Source organism: Notolabrus celidotus, chromosome 22 (assembly GCF_009762535.1).
Source record: "Notolabrus celidotus isolate fNotCel1 chromosome 22, fNotCel1.pri, whole genome shotgun sequence".
NCBI lineage: Eukaryota > Metazoa > Chordata > Actinopteri > Labriformes > Labridae > Notolabrus > Notolabrus celidotus.
In genome coordinates, this window is record NC_048293.1 from 12991108 (window position 1) to 13008175 (window position 17068).

The following is a 17068-nucleotide window of genomic DNA, read 5'->3' on the forward strand; positions in this document are numbered from 1 at the left end:
TCTGTTGTTCCTTGATTGTGTGTCACATTTAAAAACAACAACACTCCAATAAATAGTTGGTTGGCTGGCTGTTAAAATCTTGTTGTTTCTCTGGTTTCGAGAAAAGTTGTCAAATAGTTTGAATTGTAATAAGTAAGGGACAGTGTATAGTGAGGTGGTGAATATGCAAATTAAGTTCCCAAGAGGGCGAGAAAGACTCCTGCGCTTCGTGTCAGGGTCTTGCTCATCCTTGTGATCCGCAACTGGATTGCAGGACAGGATCTTGCCCACTTTTCATAGATAGACAGTAACTCTTTCGGCAGCCCTCACATCTGTGCCCTGTAACGGTCTTCATTTCCTGCCTCTTAAGACCAACCTGAGATAGAAACTAATAATCTTACCTCAGTGTTTACCAATGTAGAATGCTAATAGGACTTATGTTTTTGCCACAGTGTCAACAGGCAGGGCTGACATGTGCTGAAATTCCTATACCTGGATTGATTTGATATGGCATATGTGGTCATGTTGTCCCTGGTGTGGCTTTTGTTATTGAGAATTAATCACCATTGGTATGGAGTTTGAACCAATCAGAATCAAGTCTCTAACACAGCCTGGTAATACATTATGTTAAAACGAAAGCTCAACATTTCGGGACACACTCTTAAGGCTGATTTATACTTCTGCGTCTCCCCTACGCAGCAGGGGCTGACGCAGACATGAGCACCACATACTTGTGCGTCGGTGTGTCCGTGTCGCGCAGCAATTCTCCGCCGAAACGCCTGAGGGCAGTGCGATCTCTCTGATAGCCGGCCGCCTGCTTCCGGTCCCGCTACGATCTCTGTTTACTTTTCCACTTTTCAGAGGGTGTTATGTTAATCTACAGCTGATACATGTTGCTGTTTATCATACAGACATGATTACATGAAGAATAGAGAGGAGGAGATGAAATACACGGCCGATGTGCGGCCGATGTCCGGGATCCCGGAAGTGCTGTAAATGCGGGAAAGACAAAGCTGCCGAGCGGACCAATCACAGAGCTTGCGGTCCGCGTCGGCTCTACGGGGAAATACATTTTGGAGGAGATGCACGTCAGCTACGTGCGTAGGCCTCGGCGTAGGTACGGGAGCTACGCGGACCCCCGGCGTAGGCTACGCCGTTGATTCAACGCAGAAGTATAAATCAGCCTTTATTCACTTTCTAGGGGAGAGTAAGATGAGGGATTAGAAGCACCCTAGTTGGGGTTTCTAGAACATATTGCAATTCACTCCCCCAGTACTTTTAAAGCTCCAGGTTTAAAGGCATTACATCTCATTAATTGGTCTAAAATATTTAAGTGGTAAACTGTTCATATGCTTATAAACTGAGTTTATCCGTTGACCAGTTCTTAGCCCTATTGATTCATTTTTTTAAATATATATCTAAATATATATTATATAGTTTTTTAATTTAACAAAGTCAAATATGTTGAAAATAGAACACCATATGACACTAATTTAAACACACTACATTAAACAAACAAATGGTACAACTATGTTGAAGAAGAGGAACATCAAAAAACAAGGGAAAAAACAACAACCGAAGAAACATATAAAATGGGATTATATAGCATGACAGTATTTTTATAAGTGCACTGTAACTTTAAGAGTCGGATAGTTTTCTCCTTCCAGGGAAACATGCTCTCTGATCCCTCACTGTTTACTTTGTTGTGTTTTGCCAGTCTGGGAATATGCCAGTCCCTCCACTAGACCTAATGTGATGATGAGCTGTGATGAATGTTGAGGCTCATGTGTCTTGCCAAGCACATGTTTACTCTCTGACTGGTATGCGATATGCCATTCATCCTCACGCATTATCTGCACAGCACAATACAAAGTCTCATGCAGATCTGTAACTTTTACCTTTCAAGTTTAATATCTTCATTTCGTGACCTCTTTCGTGCTTTTGTGTGGTAAAGCGTTATAAAGAAAAGAATGTATTTAGTTTTAGTTCAGCTTTTCTGGCATTATTTCCTCCTCAGTCTTTTTAAATAAACTTGAACTCAACTTCGACAGTCCAAAGTAGACTTTATCTGCGAGTCTTCTTCATATCTCATCTCTCTCACAGTCATCCATGGGATAGCACTCGCTTGAGTGTTTCCAACGTTCTCATGTAACTTGCACAAATATACAGAGCAATAATCTGATTTATTTCCTCCCTTTCAAAACAAATCAGATCTGTCTGCTTCTCAGAGACACTTGTGTGTTCCTGTTGAAGAGGTTCCAGTCTGGGTTGCATAAGACTGGTGCCAGTGGTCCCTTATCTTCTGAGCAGAGGTTGCTATCTGTGACACTGCACAAGATTGATGGCCTCTTAAAGGTGCTGGACCTACAGGAAAGTACCCGATTCTCACTCTGAGGTCCACCAGAACTGATTTATCATGAGATAAATGAGATCATGAGTTATTTGTAGGAGACATACTTTGATAATCTAATTTGCTTTCTAGGTTTGGCAAGTAAAGAGGGAGTTTTTTGTGTTTGTTTGAGGTAAACAGTGCCAAATTCTGTTGTTCTGATTTGAAAATAAAGGAATACAGCGAAAGAATGTTAGAGGTTCAAATGTAGTTAGCTAGCTCTCATAGCTCTACACAAACAACTAGAGTTGTTCAGATACTGATTCCAGTATTTGAAATGCCTTCGCTGAAGCCTAAAATGTGGGATTAGTAAGTAAGCCAGTTTATACACCAATTACACACAACATTTAAGCCTTGAAATTATTAGCTTGTGTCCCTAAGAATTACAATTTTCTCTGTAACTCAAAAAGATTTTCATCCACTGCAAGTGTCACCATGCTGCTACCATGGATGTATAACCGATACACATATCAACTCAACAACAGCAAAAAGCAGCTGATTTCAGCTCATTTATAACATAATTATAGTCAAGAGTTAACTAAGTGGAGCTAGCAAAGCTTAAAAGCTGGCATAATGTTTGAGATTTGGAGATATTGTTGCCTGATAACAGTACAATGATGGTATGTAAAGTATGCAACTCCTCACTTTTGAGGTGTAGTACTTGTTGGTTCCTTTCCTATTTTGCAAGTTTTTTTCTGTGATTGTTACAGCACTGATATGTTTGGAGCTTATTTTGAGTATCACAGAATGCATACAGCATTTTTTGACACCACTTTCAGTGGTGTAGTGAAATGCAATTTTTGAACTGCCCGTTAGAGTTGCAAAGATATTGAAGTGCAAAAATACATGTTTATTAAGTAAGGGGGCATATCATGTATAGTGGGCAGGCCGTTATGCAAAATAGAATCCCAACAAGGTGAGACTTTGTGTCGGGATCTTGGCTCACCCTGAAGGGATTCTTCTTCTTATAATAACCCACTCATGACACATTACCCCGCTTATTATCCTCGGACCAACTGAAGAAACAAACAAGGTGATACTCAGTTTTAAATTAATAATGATCTTATTGATTTAAAATTGTGAATTCATCAAGCCACAAAAAAAGAGTCTCTCAGTTCCTAAAATTTTTTCAGAGTTAAGAGACTGTCAGCTTTACAGCTATTGCATAAACTGATTTACGGTCCATAATCTTTACAGCTCTTTATAGTGGTGACAATCTAGGCAGAAGCATGCACACAGAAGCACAGCTGTTTCACAAAAACATTGCAAAATGGGCTCTTCATAGCCTCTGATCATTTTTCAGCATGCAACCAGTGAACCTGTTAACTAGAAAACTGTAAAAGTCCAAATATGGTTTAAGTGCTTTTATTTAAAAAAAACCCCCACACATACAAAATACAGATTCTGTATTCCTGTCCTCCATACATGCAAAGAAGTCTCCTTCAGTGCAGGTGCAAGCATCAGTTCTTGCAGTTTTCAAGCAGGAAGATCATGGCACTCAGTAGCAAGCAGCATCTTTGTGTTTTCTGTTTTCCTGTCCTCCCTTAGCTTAACTAAAAGCTGTAACCGTAGCACCACCAATATCTTCCTCCTCCTCATTGGACCTTGCCACCAGCGTTGTGGATAGCTTGCCGCTGCTTCTTCAACTTTGAACTTTGAAGGAGAGTTCTTAGCAGCTGACAAGCTCTTGTCCTCCGAGCACAGCTTACATTTCAATACGATGTTGTTCCTCCTTTCACTCAAAATATATTTCCTCGAAGCAAACATTGTCTGCTGTCATCTTACTTAAGCATTGGAGGCACAACTTTAGTTTTACTTTGCGCTGGTATGCAGCTACCTGCAATGTTGTAGGAGGACACAGAAACAGTGCAAATGCTTCAGGGATTTTCTATTGTTAAGAGACACTTGGTAATGCGTTACACCCAACACTGTTTAGAAGTATAGTCCTACAACTGTAAATGATATTGGTTTGTATGTCTTATTAATGCAGTTGAATCTGTTTGGCACTCACTTGACTCAGATACAAGTTCATTGTAGAAATCAGTATTGAAAATGAAAATATGGGGTTATAACTTCTCTGTAGAGATCAAGAGGAAATGTGAAAATCCTGGTCAGCACATCTGAGAGATGGAAGCTGGAAGAGGGGAGGAGAAAATGTGCAAACCTCTCCACCATCATAGCCTCCACATCATCTACATCTCACTTCACAATGCGTCCTACGTTGGCATTTAACACATAAGTTGACGACAGGGTGACTCAGTTTCCATATCAAACCCGAATGACCACTTCGTCATAGCTAGTATGACTGTTTCGTACCATGAGTGAACTTCACTCCATGAACCAAAACCACATGCTCACCATGTTCTCATACTGACCATCATGGATCACTTCCTCCTGCACTTTGCAGAAAATAATTATTTGTTATGGGAAGGAAATGCAGCAAGTGGAACTGTACATTGCATTTTTGTTAAATCAGGCTCTTCTCCTTACAGCCGCTCCAAAACACAAAACAACAATCACTAACCGTCCCGCCCTGTAATAATGAGCCGGGTAACTGTTTATTGAAAGGGGTCACTTCACACGTCTTTATGATTTTGAGTGAGGTTGTGCTCCAAAACATGAAGTTAAGGGTCAGTCAGTGTTGCATGTCAGTAATGTGTTGAAACTCAGAGTTTATAGCAGGATACCAAACTTTAGAGGTGGCATGACTTGATTATAATGTCAACTGGAACATTTTTATAGGTTCTGCTCAGTGTTTATGTCTATGACATAATTCCACAGGGGGCTTCAAAGGAGGGGAAACATTTGTTAGACTTAAAAACGGAACATCACTCAAAAAACTCTGGAATATATTACACCAAAGCCAAACATGAATTACGACGATTTCAGTTCTATATTGGACACGATTATGTCATTTCTAACATGGAGAATCAGAGATTGGGATTATTAAAGTGCAGGCAAAGGCTGTCATTTCATTTTGAAGCCATATTTAGAGAGAGAGTCCACACTTAAAAAAAAATGCTTCATAAAAATAGTAAGTAGACACTATTCTTTGTTGACCTGCAGGCTGTGACTTTATTGACCTATTGGAAATGCCACTCTTGTCCATTCGGAAAGTTCTCAGAGAGAGAAAAATTGATTCATAGTTACTTTGCACGCGCGTCTTCTCCTCCCTCCCTGGCTGTTCATTCTTGTTATTCAAAGAAAAATTGTTTACTGGGATTCTTAGTTCCATATATTTATTTATTACAACAAAATGATGAATGATCAGCTTTGTTGTGTGATGTGTCCGGGTCAAAAAGAAGAGCACGCAAAATTACAGTCGTATTTTTTGTCTGCAAGATTTGGGGTTTTGTGTGTACTTGTGGTCAGTGTTTTGGTGTTATAGGAAAGAATTGCTGAATAAGAACATGAGGCCCCCTTCCCGCCAATGCTCTGACACAATGTTCCACTGTGCTTCAGGAGATGATGGCGGCGGACAGGGGAAGAGATTTTCTGGAGCATTGCGTTTGTCTGCATCCAAGTAATTCCACCTCACTGTGTCACATCTCCCAGAACATTGACGGCAGTTCCCATGTCAAACCTCCAGCAGAAGAGACAGGGTTTTGGGTTTCTTGTGGTATGGGGGAGTAAACCTTGTGGGAGGTCACTCTGTGGCTCTGCGTACGTGCAGAATGCGAGTAACCTCAGAGCTGAAAAACTGTCGGCCTGCACACTTTTTCTGTTTTCCTTTCAGGAGTGAAACTGTGCAGGTCGAGGGGCTGCGGGGGTTTGTGGAGAGCAGAGAGCGGGTGACTCGGGGTGAAAGGGAGTCTTTCAGCTGGACGCATTTCATGGATGTTTTGGGAAGCAGTGATGGAAAACCGAGGAGGTTAGGCAGCCCATTCCTCCCTCTAGGGTCCTTGCGGTGTCAGAGCAAAGAGAAGGGGAGAGAGTGTGTTGCTGTACAGAATGCCTTTAGAGTCTGATGTGTATTAACCTCAGTGAAAACAAGCCTCCCTCAGAGTTCAGTCACAGAGCTGCCCCTGCAAGTGCGCAGGTAGACTGGAGGATAGGACCGCTCACTGAGCAAACACTCCCATGCAACAGGGAAGGAGAGATTAAAGGAAGAGGAGGGATGAAAATGATAAGCTGTTAACCCACATTTAAGCTAATATTTATGTAACACACTCTAGGCACAGATAAATGTTGAGTATTGGGTGGTTTGGGTTTTCCCATAATAAGAAAAGTCAGTCAGGGGGAAGAATTTTTGGAGGCTTGTTGACTGTGTTTGTTTGCATAGAGGGGAGTTGAAAATAGGGGAAAACTAAATAAGCATGGCAGACACTTTTACAAACACAGGTGGGCCATGTCAGGTACGTTGAATGTCCCTAAAAGCATCATTTGATAGCGATAGAAGATAATGACTAATCAGTGCGTTTTGGGCTTTTAGATATGACAACTTTTGTTATGTAGTGTAGCATTTTCAGGGACATACTGTATCAACAACCTGAAAAGAACTCTGTGCTGGTATACATTATTAATCCAAAACTTTAACCTATACATAGAGCATGATGTCACATAGATGCACATAAAGTGGGTCAAAGCGTGCGCTCTGCATACTGAGGCTGTAGTTCCTGTTGCAGCTGTCCCTGCTTGACTCTCAGTAACAACCCCTGCCCCCCCCCACTCTCTCCTCCCCACAGTCTCTGTCTGTCTCCAGATGCCCTTTCTATAGAAGCAAAAATGCCTGGAAAATAACTTTATGGAAGATGCACTAAAAGTGTATGAAGTAAAAGTACTCATTCTGCAGAAGAAAAGCCCACTACGACAGATTTATTGCAAAAAGTCAAATCTTAGCAAGTGTGTTTGTCTTATTTCTAGTCTAAAATATCTAATCAGGTTTAATATAAGCCACATTCATTTTAAAAGTCCAGATAAGCATGTTATTCAAGAGATTACAAGCTATAATGAAGGCCTTAAATGCTTGTAATGAGTATAAATATCTGCCAAGCCAACAAGCAAAATTTCTTGTGTTTTTTGCAGTTAGAAAAAGGTCTTAATTCAAGAAACTTTTTACATTGCAGAAAATGTTACCTTCTGCATTGGCACATATTTTCACTCATTACATGCAATATAGGCCTTTTTTGTCGATGTGATATCTTGGAATAAGGTGTTTTCACATGACTGTGGCTTATATTAAGCCTAATGAGATTTCTACTAGAAGTAAGAGAAATAAACTAAAGATTTGAGTTTTTGCTGCTATATTACTACTTCTTGTGACTTAAGGGTTTGTTAGGTGTTTTCCCATTGTAGTTTTATCTAGTGTCTCCAATATAGGACTTTTTAACTTATTAATGCAGTATGAAGTAAAAAAAACCAAGTTGATCTCGATGTTTATAGCTCCTACAATTATTCAGATGAAATACCAACAGAAGTTTAAATCTGAGTCTGTTCTTTGTGTGACTGCTCTCAATTTATAACCATCTAAAATATTTCAAACAGACTTGATGCTGTTTTTTTCGGGGTCTCAAGCTAAATACATTTTATTTTACTGGTTTGACCTTTAAAACAGTCAACAATTGTATTATTCTTTATCTGAAAAGAAGCACAAGCAATCCATACATAAAGCCAAATGTAGATAAATGTAGTGGACTGAAAGTACAACACTTGATGAAGAAGGTACTAGGAACTTATTGAATGTTCAATAACTAATGCCAAAATTGCAGGACCATGTGCATAATAAACAACAAGTCAATAGATAATGCTTCCATACAGGTTACTATTTTTATAAAGGAGATTTAGTGTCTCCTCATGAAGTGTAAATATGATTTGGTCTGCCCATCCAAAATGTATTAATGTATTATATCTGTAGTCTTGGAAGTTTGGTGATGTCATTCAGAGGACTAACAAGCTGCTCAGTGTATCAATAAAGCAGGGACAGCTCAGACTTGGCTGACACTGATGAATGTGTTCCTTCAGAAAAAAAAAATGACACCGCAGCCAAAAGAACAGAGCGCTCCATGTTAAATATTGACGAGTGAACCTTGTGGCTGCTTACTGTTGCCTGTGCCGATGTACTGAGTCACAGCCTGCTTGTAAGGGGGAGGTGGAGGAAAAGACCATGCAGGGCTTGTAACCCACATTAATCTTTCACAACAACACTGAGACCAGACCTCTGGGTCTATTATTATCTCTTTGACCCGGCCAGCCTCTGTGGTTCTCAACACTTTGGTTTGACTGATACATGACACAGATTCAGATACAGATCAATACGAAATGTTTATTGTACATCCTTGTCACACAGTAATCAAAACATTCTGTACCATACTTTTAAACACAATTCAAACATTGAGCTTTCTACACAGCTTATTATTTCAGATGTGATATTCCTTAGACATCAGGATTTACAGTGATGTTTTATGGATAGAGTTATCATCAGAATACAACAGTAATAAGCATGATTTAAGAGTACATAAATGTAGATGACTGCACATTGAATTAAACTCAAAGATTAAAGAGTCCAGTACACATGAAGATGAATGAAAGGCTGGGTCAATAACTGAACTGTGGATTCAGTTGAGACCACACAGCTGGCGCATGTTTTCCCCCCATCAGTGAAGAAAGGAGCAGAATGCTTTGGTAAAATCTATTCACCACCGTTTATTTTGCAATTTAGGATGACTTGGCTAAATACCCTCACATAAATAACAATACATAGTTAAGGCTTATTATGAATTGTGGCTTTGGGAGCCCACATCAAAGATTTTATTGATTTTTTTTTAACTTTTGACATGATGCAGCAGAGCCAGTACTGATATTTTTAGAGTTTCTAAGTTGCAGTTTTTTAGGCTTGCAGAGTAAAATTGACAGAGAGCACAGTTATAATAGATCGGTTATGGTCATGATTTTAAATGTCAGTAGAAGTGAGAAGCTTATAATTAGCTTTTTAATGCTTATGATTTGATATAACACATACCTTATATTGTGCTGTTGGTCTTTCATTTGATTGATCCCAACAGTTAGTTATTGGTCTGTTAGTAACTCTCCCCTGAGCTTGGCATTGATCTTATAATCTAAAGGCTTCAGTGTTAGACCGTATGTGCAGTTTAAAGACAGATCCTCTTCGGGACATTTCTCAAAGATACATTGGTGAAGTAAAATCGCAGAGAACAAAAATATCTCAACTTTGGCAATCTGGTCCCCGATACACCTTCTCTTCCCCGCTGAGAAGATCATAACGTTGTTAGTTATGTCCTTGTCGAGGGAGCCGTCTTCATCCAGGAAGCGCGTGGGGTCAAAGATGTGTGGATCCTTCCACTTCAGGGGGTCATGATTGATAGACCACTGATTGATGAAGACCACCATGTCTTTGGGGATGTGGAGACCGTCAATGGTTACATCTGAAGTTGTGGAGTGGGGGATGGTGACCGGGACAAAGCTGGTGAAGCGCATAGTTTCATAGATGAAAGCGTCCAAAAGAGATAGGTGACTCCGGTCTTCAACAGATGGCAGCCTTTGCCGTCCTACGACCTTATCAATGAGCTCATGGAGTTTGGTTTGTATGTCTGGGTATTTAGACAGCAGCAGGACAATCCAGTGAAGAGCAGTGGAAACGGTATCCAGGCCTGCACCGATGAGGTCAGACACTGTCCCGTCTGTGTGGTCTTTGGTGAGTCCGTTGTCACCTTCAGCCTTGTCGATCACGCCAATGAAAGCATCGCTCATATCCCTGGTAACATCTGGATCAAACGTCTCCCTGTGCTTATCCACCTTGTTTTGGACGAACCCAAAGAACTCTCGATTCAGGTCTTTAAAGTTCTCAAACATACTGCGCACCGGATTAGGAAAAGACTGAAGCCATGGCATCACATCTACCAAGCTGCCAGCCCCAACTGTCTGTCCAAACTCATCTGACCTCTGCAACAAGGCTCTAAACTCAATATCATCATGTCCATAACGTTTTCCAAAGCACAAGGCACAGATCACGTTTGCTGCAGCTACTGTCAGCTCATGAGCAGGGTTAAAATGTTGGCCCTGAGCACTGAGTTTCAGGAAAATCTCGACTAACTCTGTGGCCTCAGCCACAATTTGATGCTCAAAGGCTTTCTTGGTCTGGCTATTGGCCGATGAGAAGGCTCTGATCGTTGATTGAGCAATTTTCCTGTGCATCTTCCACTGTTTGCTGTAACTGGTAAAAGTCAAACTGCTCCCCCCACCCACGGCCTGAAATGAGACAAAGTTTGGTCTGCCTGCAAATTCAGTGCTGTGCTGTACCAGAGCCTGACGTATCGCCTTGTCTCCATTCAGAACCACGATGTCACTGCAGCCCAGTCGTATCTGGTACACATTTCCATACTTTTTGGCCAGCTTGGCGAAGGTGATGTGAGGCATCTGGCCCAGCTGCATGGCATTGCCCACCACCGGCCAGGCAAAGGGTCCAGGCAGTCTTCTCTTGAGCCTGAGGTTCCTGACCCACAGGCAGGCTTCCAGACAGAAGAGGAAAACAAAGGAGGCGACCAGAGCAGGCTGGACCTGTCCACTCCATTCCCTGATGATGCTGCTGCTCTTCACACCAAAATCTGAATCCATTTGAGCCATTGTGTTATCCTTAAATTTGTTATCCACTTTGTGCAAAAAAAAAAAGGTTTAACTCAAGAAAGAATCCACTTCATGTTGCCCTTCTTTGCACAGTCAAATAAATTCTAATTCTCAGTAGGTGTTTATAATCAGACTAACTAATCCCAATAGTAGGGACTTCAAGTTGCTCACACATGCTGTCTCTGCCCTCCTGCACAGAAGCGAGTGAGAGAAGTTCGATCAGGTTCAAGCCTTAACACTTCGCTTATATGTATCTCTTTAGTGGGAGGGGTCAGCGACTCAGGTTTTTTATTATCTCTCCCCTCCCACTTTGACCACAGCCTGCAGACCTTAGTCCTATTCCCACTCAGGCCTTCTGCCAGCAACGTCCCTCCAAGGATGAGGGAAAGGGGAAAGCAGCTACTTAATAGGCCCTGTTGCCAAAAACTTCAGATTTATGGTTTGCAGTCAAAGAGCATCACGGATATCACTGAGACTTTGAAAAGATGAACAGCTAAATCTATTTTGTGGCCTGAAGCTATTTTGCATATAAAATCGGGTACAAATGTGTTAATGTTGAACAATGATGCACTTTAGCAGTGTCATGGAAAGGGGTGGAATGTTTGTGCTGTGTGGTAGCATATAGCGCACGTAATGGACAATAATCTGGAGTTGTTTGTGTTTCCCTCTGAGGTTTCATGACTTCGCTGTATGCACTTTCCTATGGACTTTCCGTGGCCATTCTAAACATGATTTGCTTTCTGTTATTTACAGCCAAGCTGTTAATTATAACCATGCAGGGAAAAAGGCTCTGGGATATCACCATGAAACTGCAGGTTTCAGCTCCAAACACTGAACAGATACAAACTGAACAATTTATAATGCCCAATAAAACATATATACAACATTACTGTAGACATAATAGCCTTTTAAACAAAGGTCATTGAGATAATGTAGCTGTTAGGTTTGCGGCTGCTGCATCAAAATAGTTTTAAATAGACTTCAGATGAGAAGGGTTCAGCTATAAATCAGCTCATGTGGGTGCTTGTGCAACAAAAGGGGGAACTTAAAAAAACATCAGCTTTGGTTTTAGTGATATTCAGCCACAAGGCAAGTAGTTCAGAGCTTTCTATTTTTGTCCCGAAGAGTATTGACAGACATACTAACAACGATGGGGCCTAATATCACACTGCAGGCACATTTTGAACAACTCCAACACTAGCATATGTTTGAGCCTTTAGAAGTATAACTACATGAGTATAGCTTTGCAGGTTTAAAGGAGTGTAGTGTGATTGTAGTGAAAGCCTAAAACAACAATCAAACAAGACACAATGACATTGACAAAACATCACTTTATTTATTTCAGTTATAGCTTATTTTCCCATCATATAAAGCCAACACATGGACAAATCACATCCTCTGTGAGGGTGTAGTGAAACATTCAAGGCCTTAAAAGTTTAATTTGCTGCCTTGACACGGACAGAGGAACACATCCCTTGAGCATTGTTACATCGATTCCAAAGAGAGTGCACTCACATCCATATAGCTTTGACAAAGTGACATTGTAAACAGACATGTTTTGAGTGAGTGGAAGACGTTTGCTTCATGTGTTTGTTGTTTTTTATTACTGGTGTGATGTTTGTGTTTGGCATTGTGTAGCTGCAGTGCTTGTACAGTAAAACTCAACCCTGGGTGCACAAAACTTGTGAAGTCTTCAAGGTTCATTGCAGTGTCTTTTCTTCCTCTTTCAGGCTGTAATGGATGTCCCTTGATTTAAGACTTCCTCCTTCAAAAACACACCCCTTCAATCAGCATTCTTTACTTCATGTGTTCATACACTTTGTGTACAGTAGATAGTGAAATACATTAAAATTCATTACATTTATTGTCATACCTGAAATAGGAAATAAAGAAATGTAACTGCTGTAGGTGGCAAAGGTTAAATATCATCTTACATATTACAATACGGAACAATAAGTCATTAAGGGACTCTATAACATTCACGAGCATCTCATACACAGTTATATTAGTTTAGATTGACATGTTAGGAAAGTAGCTAATTCCTGCATACACATAATACATGTACATGCACAATAGTGAATTTAAATCAAGCACACAACTCAAAATTATGTACAAAGTCTGATCAAGTATCTTGTGAAGCAAAAGTTTATCCCCACAGCCACAAAACCTCAGATTCAACCTGTAGCAAATGTTACACCTTAGAAATCATGTTCCAAACAATACTTCAAATACAGTCTGTGTTCAGATATGCATTAAATATCATCATTAAATATGAAAACCTTCCAACAGTAAGATCTTGATACTCACTGTTAAATGTCATTGTTGGAGAAGTGTTTGCTGGCCTTGAGTCACAGTATTGGGACATGCTGTTCATGCCGGGGAAACTAAGCCAAGCAGCTTTCCCCTGAGCTTGGCACGGACACAGAACTGGAGCGGCTTCAGCGTGAGCCCGTAGGAGCAGTCTAAAGAGGGGGGGTCAGAGGGGCTGCTCTCAAAGCTACACTGGTGCAGCAGGATGGCTGAGAATAAAAACACCTCCACCTTGGCAATCTGGTCGCCGATGCAGCGTCTCTTACCCGTTGAAAAGATCATCACATTGTTGGTTATGTCCTTATCAAGGGCCCCGTTTTCATCAAGGAAGCGTGTGGGGTCAAAAACGTGAGGGTCCTTCCACATCAGGGGGTCGTGGTTGACTGACCACTGGTTGATGAAGACCACGGTATCTTTCGGGATGTGGAGACCTTCGATGGTGACGTCGGAGGTGGTGGAGTGTGGGATGGTGACAGGGACGAAGCTAGTGAAGCGCATGGTCTCGTAGATGAAGGCGTCCAGGTATGCCAGGTTGCTTCTGTCCTCTATTGAAGGCAGTCTATCTCGGCTGACCACTTTGTCTATGAGCTCATGCAGTTTGGCTTGAATGTCTGGGTACTTGATGAGCAGCAGGAGGATCCACTCCATGACAGTTGACATTGTGTCCTGTCCTGCTCCGATTAGATCTGTGACTGTTGCTTCGACAAACTCTTTCGTCAGTCCACTGTCCTTTCCGTGCTCGATCACATTGATGATGGCGTCACTCATGTCCCGGGTAACTTCAGGGTCAAAGGACTCCCTGTGCTGCACCACTTTATCCTTCACAAAAGCAAAGAACTCCTCATTGAGGTTCTTGAAGTTCTCATAGACACTACGGACTGGGTTAGGGAAGGACTGAAGCCAGGGCATCACATCTACAAGACTACCTGCCCCCACCGTCTCTCCAAACTTGTTCACCTTCTTCAACAGGTTCCTGAACTCAATATCATCATGTCCGTATCGCCTCCCAAAGCACAGAGCGCACATGACATTAGCAGCAGCTACTGTGAATTCATGAGCCGGGTCAAAAAAACGTCCATCAGTGCTGTGGCGTAGGAATACCTGCACCAGCTCCATGGCCTCAGCTGATATGTGCTGCTCAAATGCTTTCTTGGTCTCACTGTTTGCAGAGGAGAACGCTCTGAGGCTGGACTGGGCTATTTTCCTGTGTGCTTTCCACTGTTTGCTGTAATTAGTAAAAGTCATACTCCTGCCTCCAGAGATCATCTGGAAAGAGACAAAGTTTGGTCTGCCTGCAAACTCAGTGCTGTGCTGTATCAGAGCCTGACGTATTGCCCTGTCTCCATTCAGAACCACGATGTCACTGCAGCCCAGTCGTATCTGGTACACATTTCCATACTTTTTGGCCAACTTGGCGAAGGTGATGTGAGGCATCTGGCCCAGCTGCATGGCATTGCCCACCACCGGCCAGGCAAAGGGTCCAGGCAGTCTTCTCTTGAGCCTGAGGTTCCTGACCCACAGGCAGGCTTCCAGACAGAAGAGGAAAACAAAGGAGGCGACCAGAGCAGGCTGGACCTGTCCACTCCATTCCCTGATGATGCTGCTGCTCTTCACACCAAAGTCAGAGTCCAGTGCCATGGTGACTTAATTTCAGCTCACTCTTTCCTCAGGTGAATAAAAATCCTCACTTTTCAACAAAGTTTTATGTAGTTTTTGATAGCGTGAGTGAAAAAAATCAATGAAGTTGTTGTATATCCATAACAGATGAAAAAATTATCTCAGAGGTGTCTATTAATGCCAGTGAGATCATTATTCAAATAAAAACTTAGATAGTGGATAAAAGAAGTGAGTGAGGGAGAAGTTTTTGTCTTTTCATCAAGATTGAAGGCTTAAGTGCCTGCGTCTTGCTTCACTCCAGCTTCTTATATGTTTTGCAGTAGGTGGGCAGGGCTCAGGGTAACTTTTTTACTCCTCCCATTGTGGTAGCCCTGTAGACCCCACCATATCATCTCTCTGTTGTCGCTCGCTGTTGGAGGCGCGCACTTGTGTGAGTCCTGGGACACCGTGAGCGAGCAGCGTGAACGCACCGTCCGCTGCAGGGAAAAAAGACTCAGCAACTGGTGACCGAATCAGAGGGAAACGTGTCGAGCCAATTTGTTGTACTAATTGGAGGACTGGCAGAGTTTGCATGTTTTAAAGTGTTTCTTTTTAACATGGTTTGTTTTGTCGCTGCAGAGGACTCGGCGTGCGCACTTTGGCTAGTGTTTGGTTACGGTTTGTTAAACTCTTGACTGAGTTTATACTTTCATTAAATTTAAACAGAAACAGCTTAAAAGTAATTAGGTTACGTGTAGGCGATATATTTCTATTTCTAGCGTGTCTATTGATCTCCTTAAAACACTGCATGCTCACGCGTTATGTGTAATTTATTGTGAGAGTTTAAGTAAGTGGATTTGCGCAGATGTGCTTGGAGGACAACTACTAACCCAGTGATTAAAAATAACTGTATTATATTTTGTTCCCCTGTGAGTCTGTTTCTAAGGTCCTGCAGAATCTATACAGCAAATCATCACTTTGATAGTTCTTTAAAAAAATGAAATCAGAGCTTGTTAAAGTTGAGGGAAAAAAAGTTGCGCACCTAACAGCCCCTCTTCAAAGAAGACCGCGTCTTAAAGTGAACCTGTGTAGCTTATTCACAAGAAAATACATCTTTTATTAAGAACTTTTGTAATTACTTAAAAAAACTGAACAGTCTCAGAACACTGGCCAAAATGAAAATTAAATCTTGCAGCTTAGCATTCCTTAAAAGAAGAAGAAACACCTCAGATTTAAAATGGATTAGCTGAGAAAGCTCAGAGGAAAAAAAACAACAACAGATCTTCAATTATCTATTTGTAAATATTAGACTTTTCTTTCTTTCTTTCTTTCTTTCTTTCTTTCTTTCTTTCTGTCTGTCTTTCCTTTGTGACACATTTTTCACCTCAGCATCTGGCAGTGACAGAAACACTTGAGTGAAATCTTGCACGACAAATCCAGCACAATAACTCAGTGTGGAGAAACCATCAAATATTGATATTTGAATTTGCTGTGACTTCTTGTATTTTTCCTCCCAACACATTAACTGCAGCATGACACTCTGGGTTACATCACTGCGCAACTTCAGGTGCCCCCCCTCCTCCCCTTCCTCCTCCCAACAGTGGTTGTACTTTCAAGTATAAAGTACAACCACCAATTCAAGAAACATGGGGGCATTCAGAAGGAAATATAGCAAAGTGCTATACTCAGATAGAGTATAGCAGATGGATGGATGGATGGATGGATGGATGGATGGATGGATGGATGGATAGATAGATAGATAGATAGATAGATTCTGTAGATTTTTCAGATCAAAGTAACCAAAGTAAAACTCCTCTCTTCTGTTTTCGTGAAACTAAATTTGTTTCTTGTTTTCCCACCAGCTGTGTGGTTTATTTTTGCAAGGGAGGTAATGGCCCTAATTGAATAGTAAACCATTTCCGAAGTAAGGCAGTAAGTCAGAGGGACAGAAACGTCATTACCACACAGGCACAGTCGCTCATTATTTGTAGAAATGGAGGAAAAATAGGGGTGAGAATTGGGGGAAGATAATAGTAAATGCTAAAAAAAAAGTATGTTATTAACTTCTTAACAGATTGGGTTTTTTTTAGAAAAAACTACAAGGGGCATATTTTTTTATATTATGACCGATTGAGGCCATTTTTACCTCTTTATATGCAGATCATTAAGACAAGGAAGCATAAAAATCATTTATTCCATTAAAGTCAAAGTTAA

At 41.2% G+C, this 17068-nt stretch overlaps 2 protein-coding genes across 2 annotated transcripts; both read right to left on the reverse strand.

Annotated features, from left to right (window-relative positions):
* Positions 1-8604: 8604 nt before the first annotated feature.
* LOC117806071 (cytochrome P450 1B1-like) lies at positions 8605-11162 on the reverse strand. The gene has a single exon (XM_034674741.1). The coding sequence runs from the start codon at positions 10946-10948 to the stop codon at positions 9374-9376; it is 1575 nt and encodes a 524-aa protein (XP_034530632.1). The 5' UTR covers positions 10949-11162; the 3' UTR covers positions 8605-9373.
* Positions 11163-12259: 1097 nt separating this feature from the next.
* Positions 12260-15139, reverse strand: LOC117806070 (cytochrome P450 1B1-like). The gene has a single exon (XM_034674740.1). It carries the CDS (start codon positions 14894-14896, stop codon positions 13319-13321), a length of 1578 nt encoding a protein of 525 aa, XP_034530631.1. The 5' UTR covers positions 14897-15139; the 3' UTR covers positions 12260-13318.
* Between the last annotated feature and the right edge of the window lie 1929 nt (positions 15140-17068).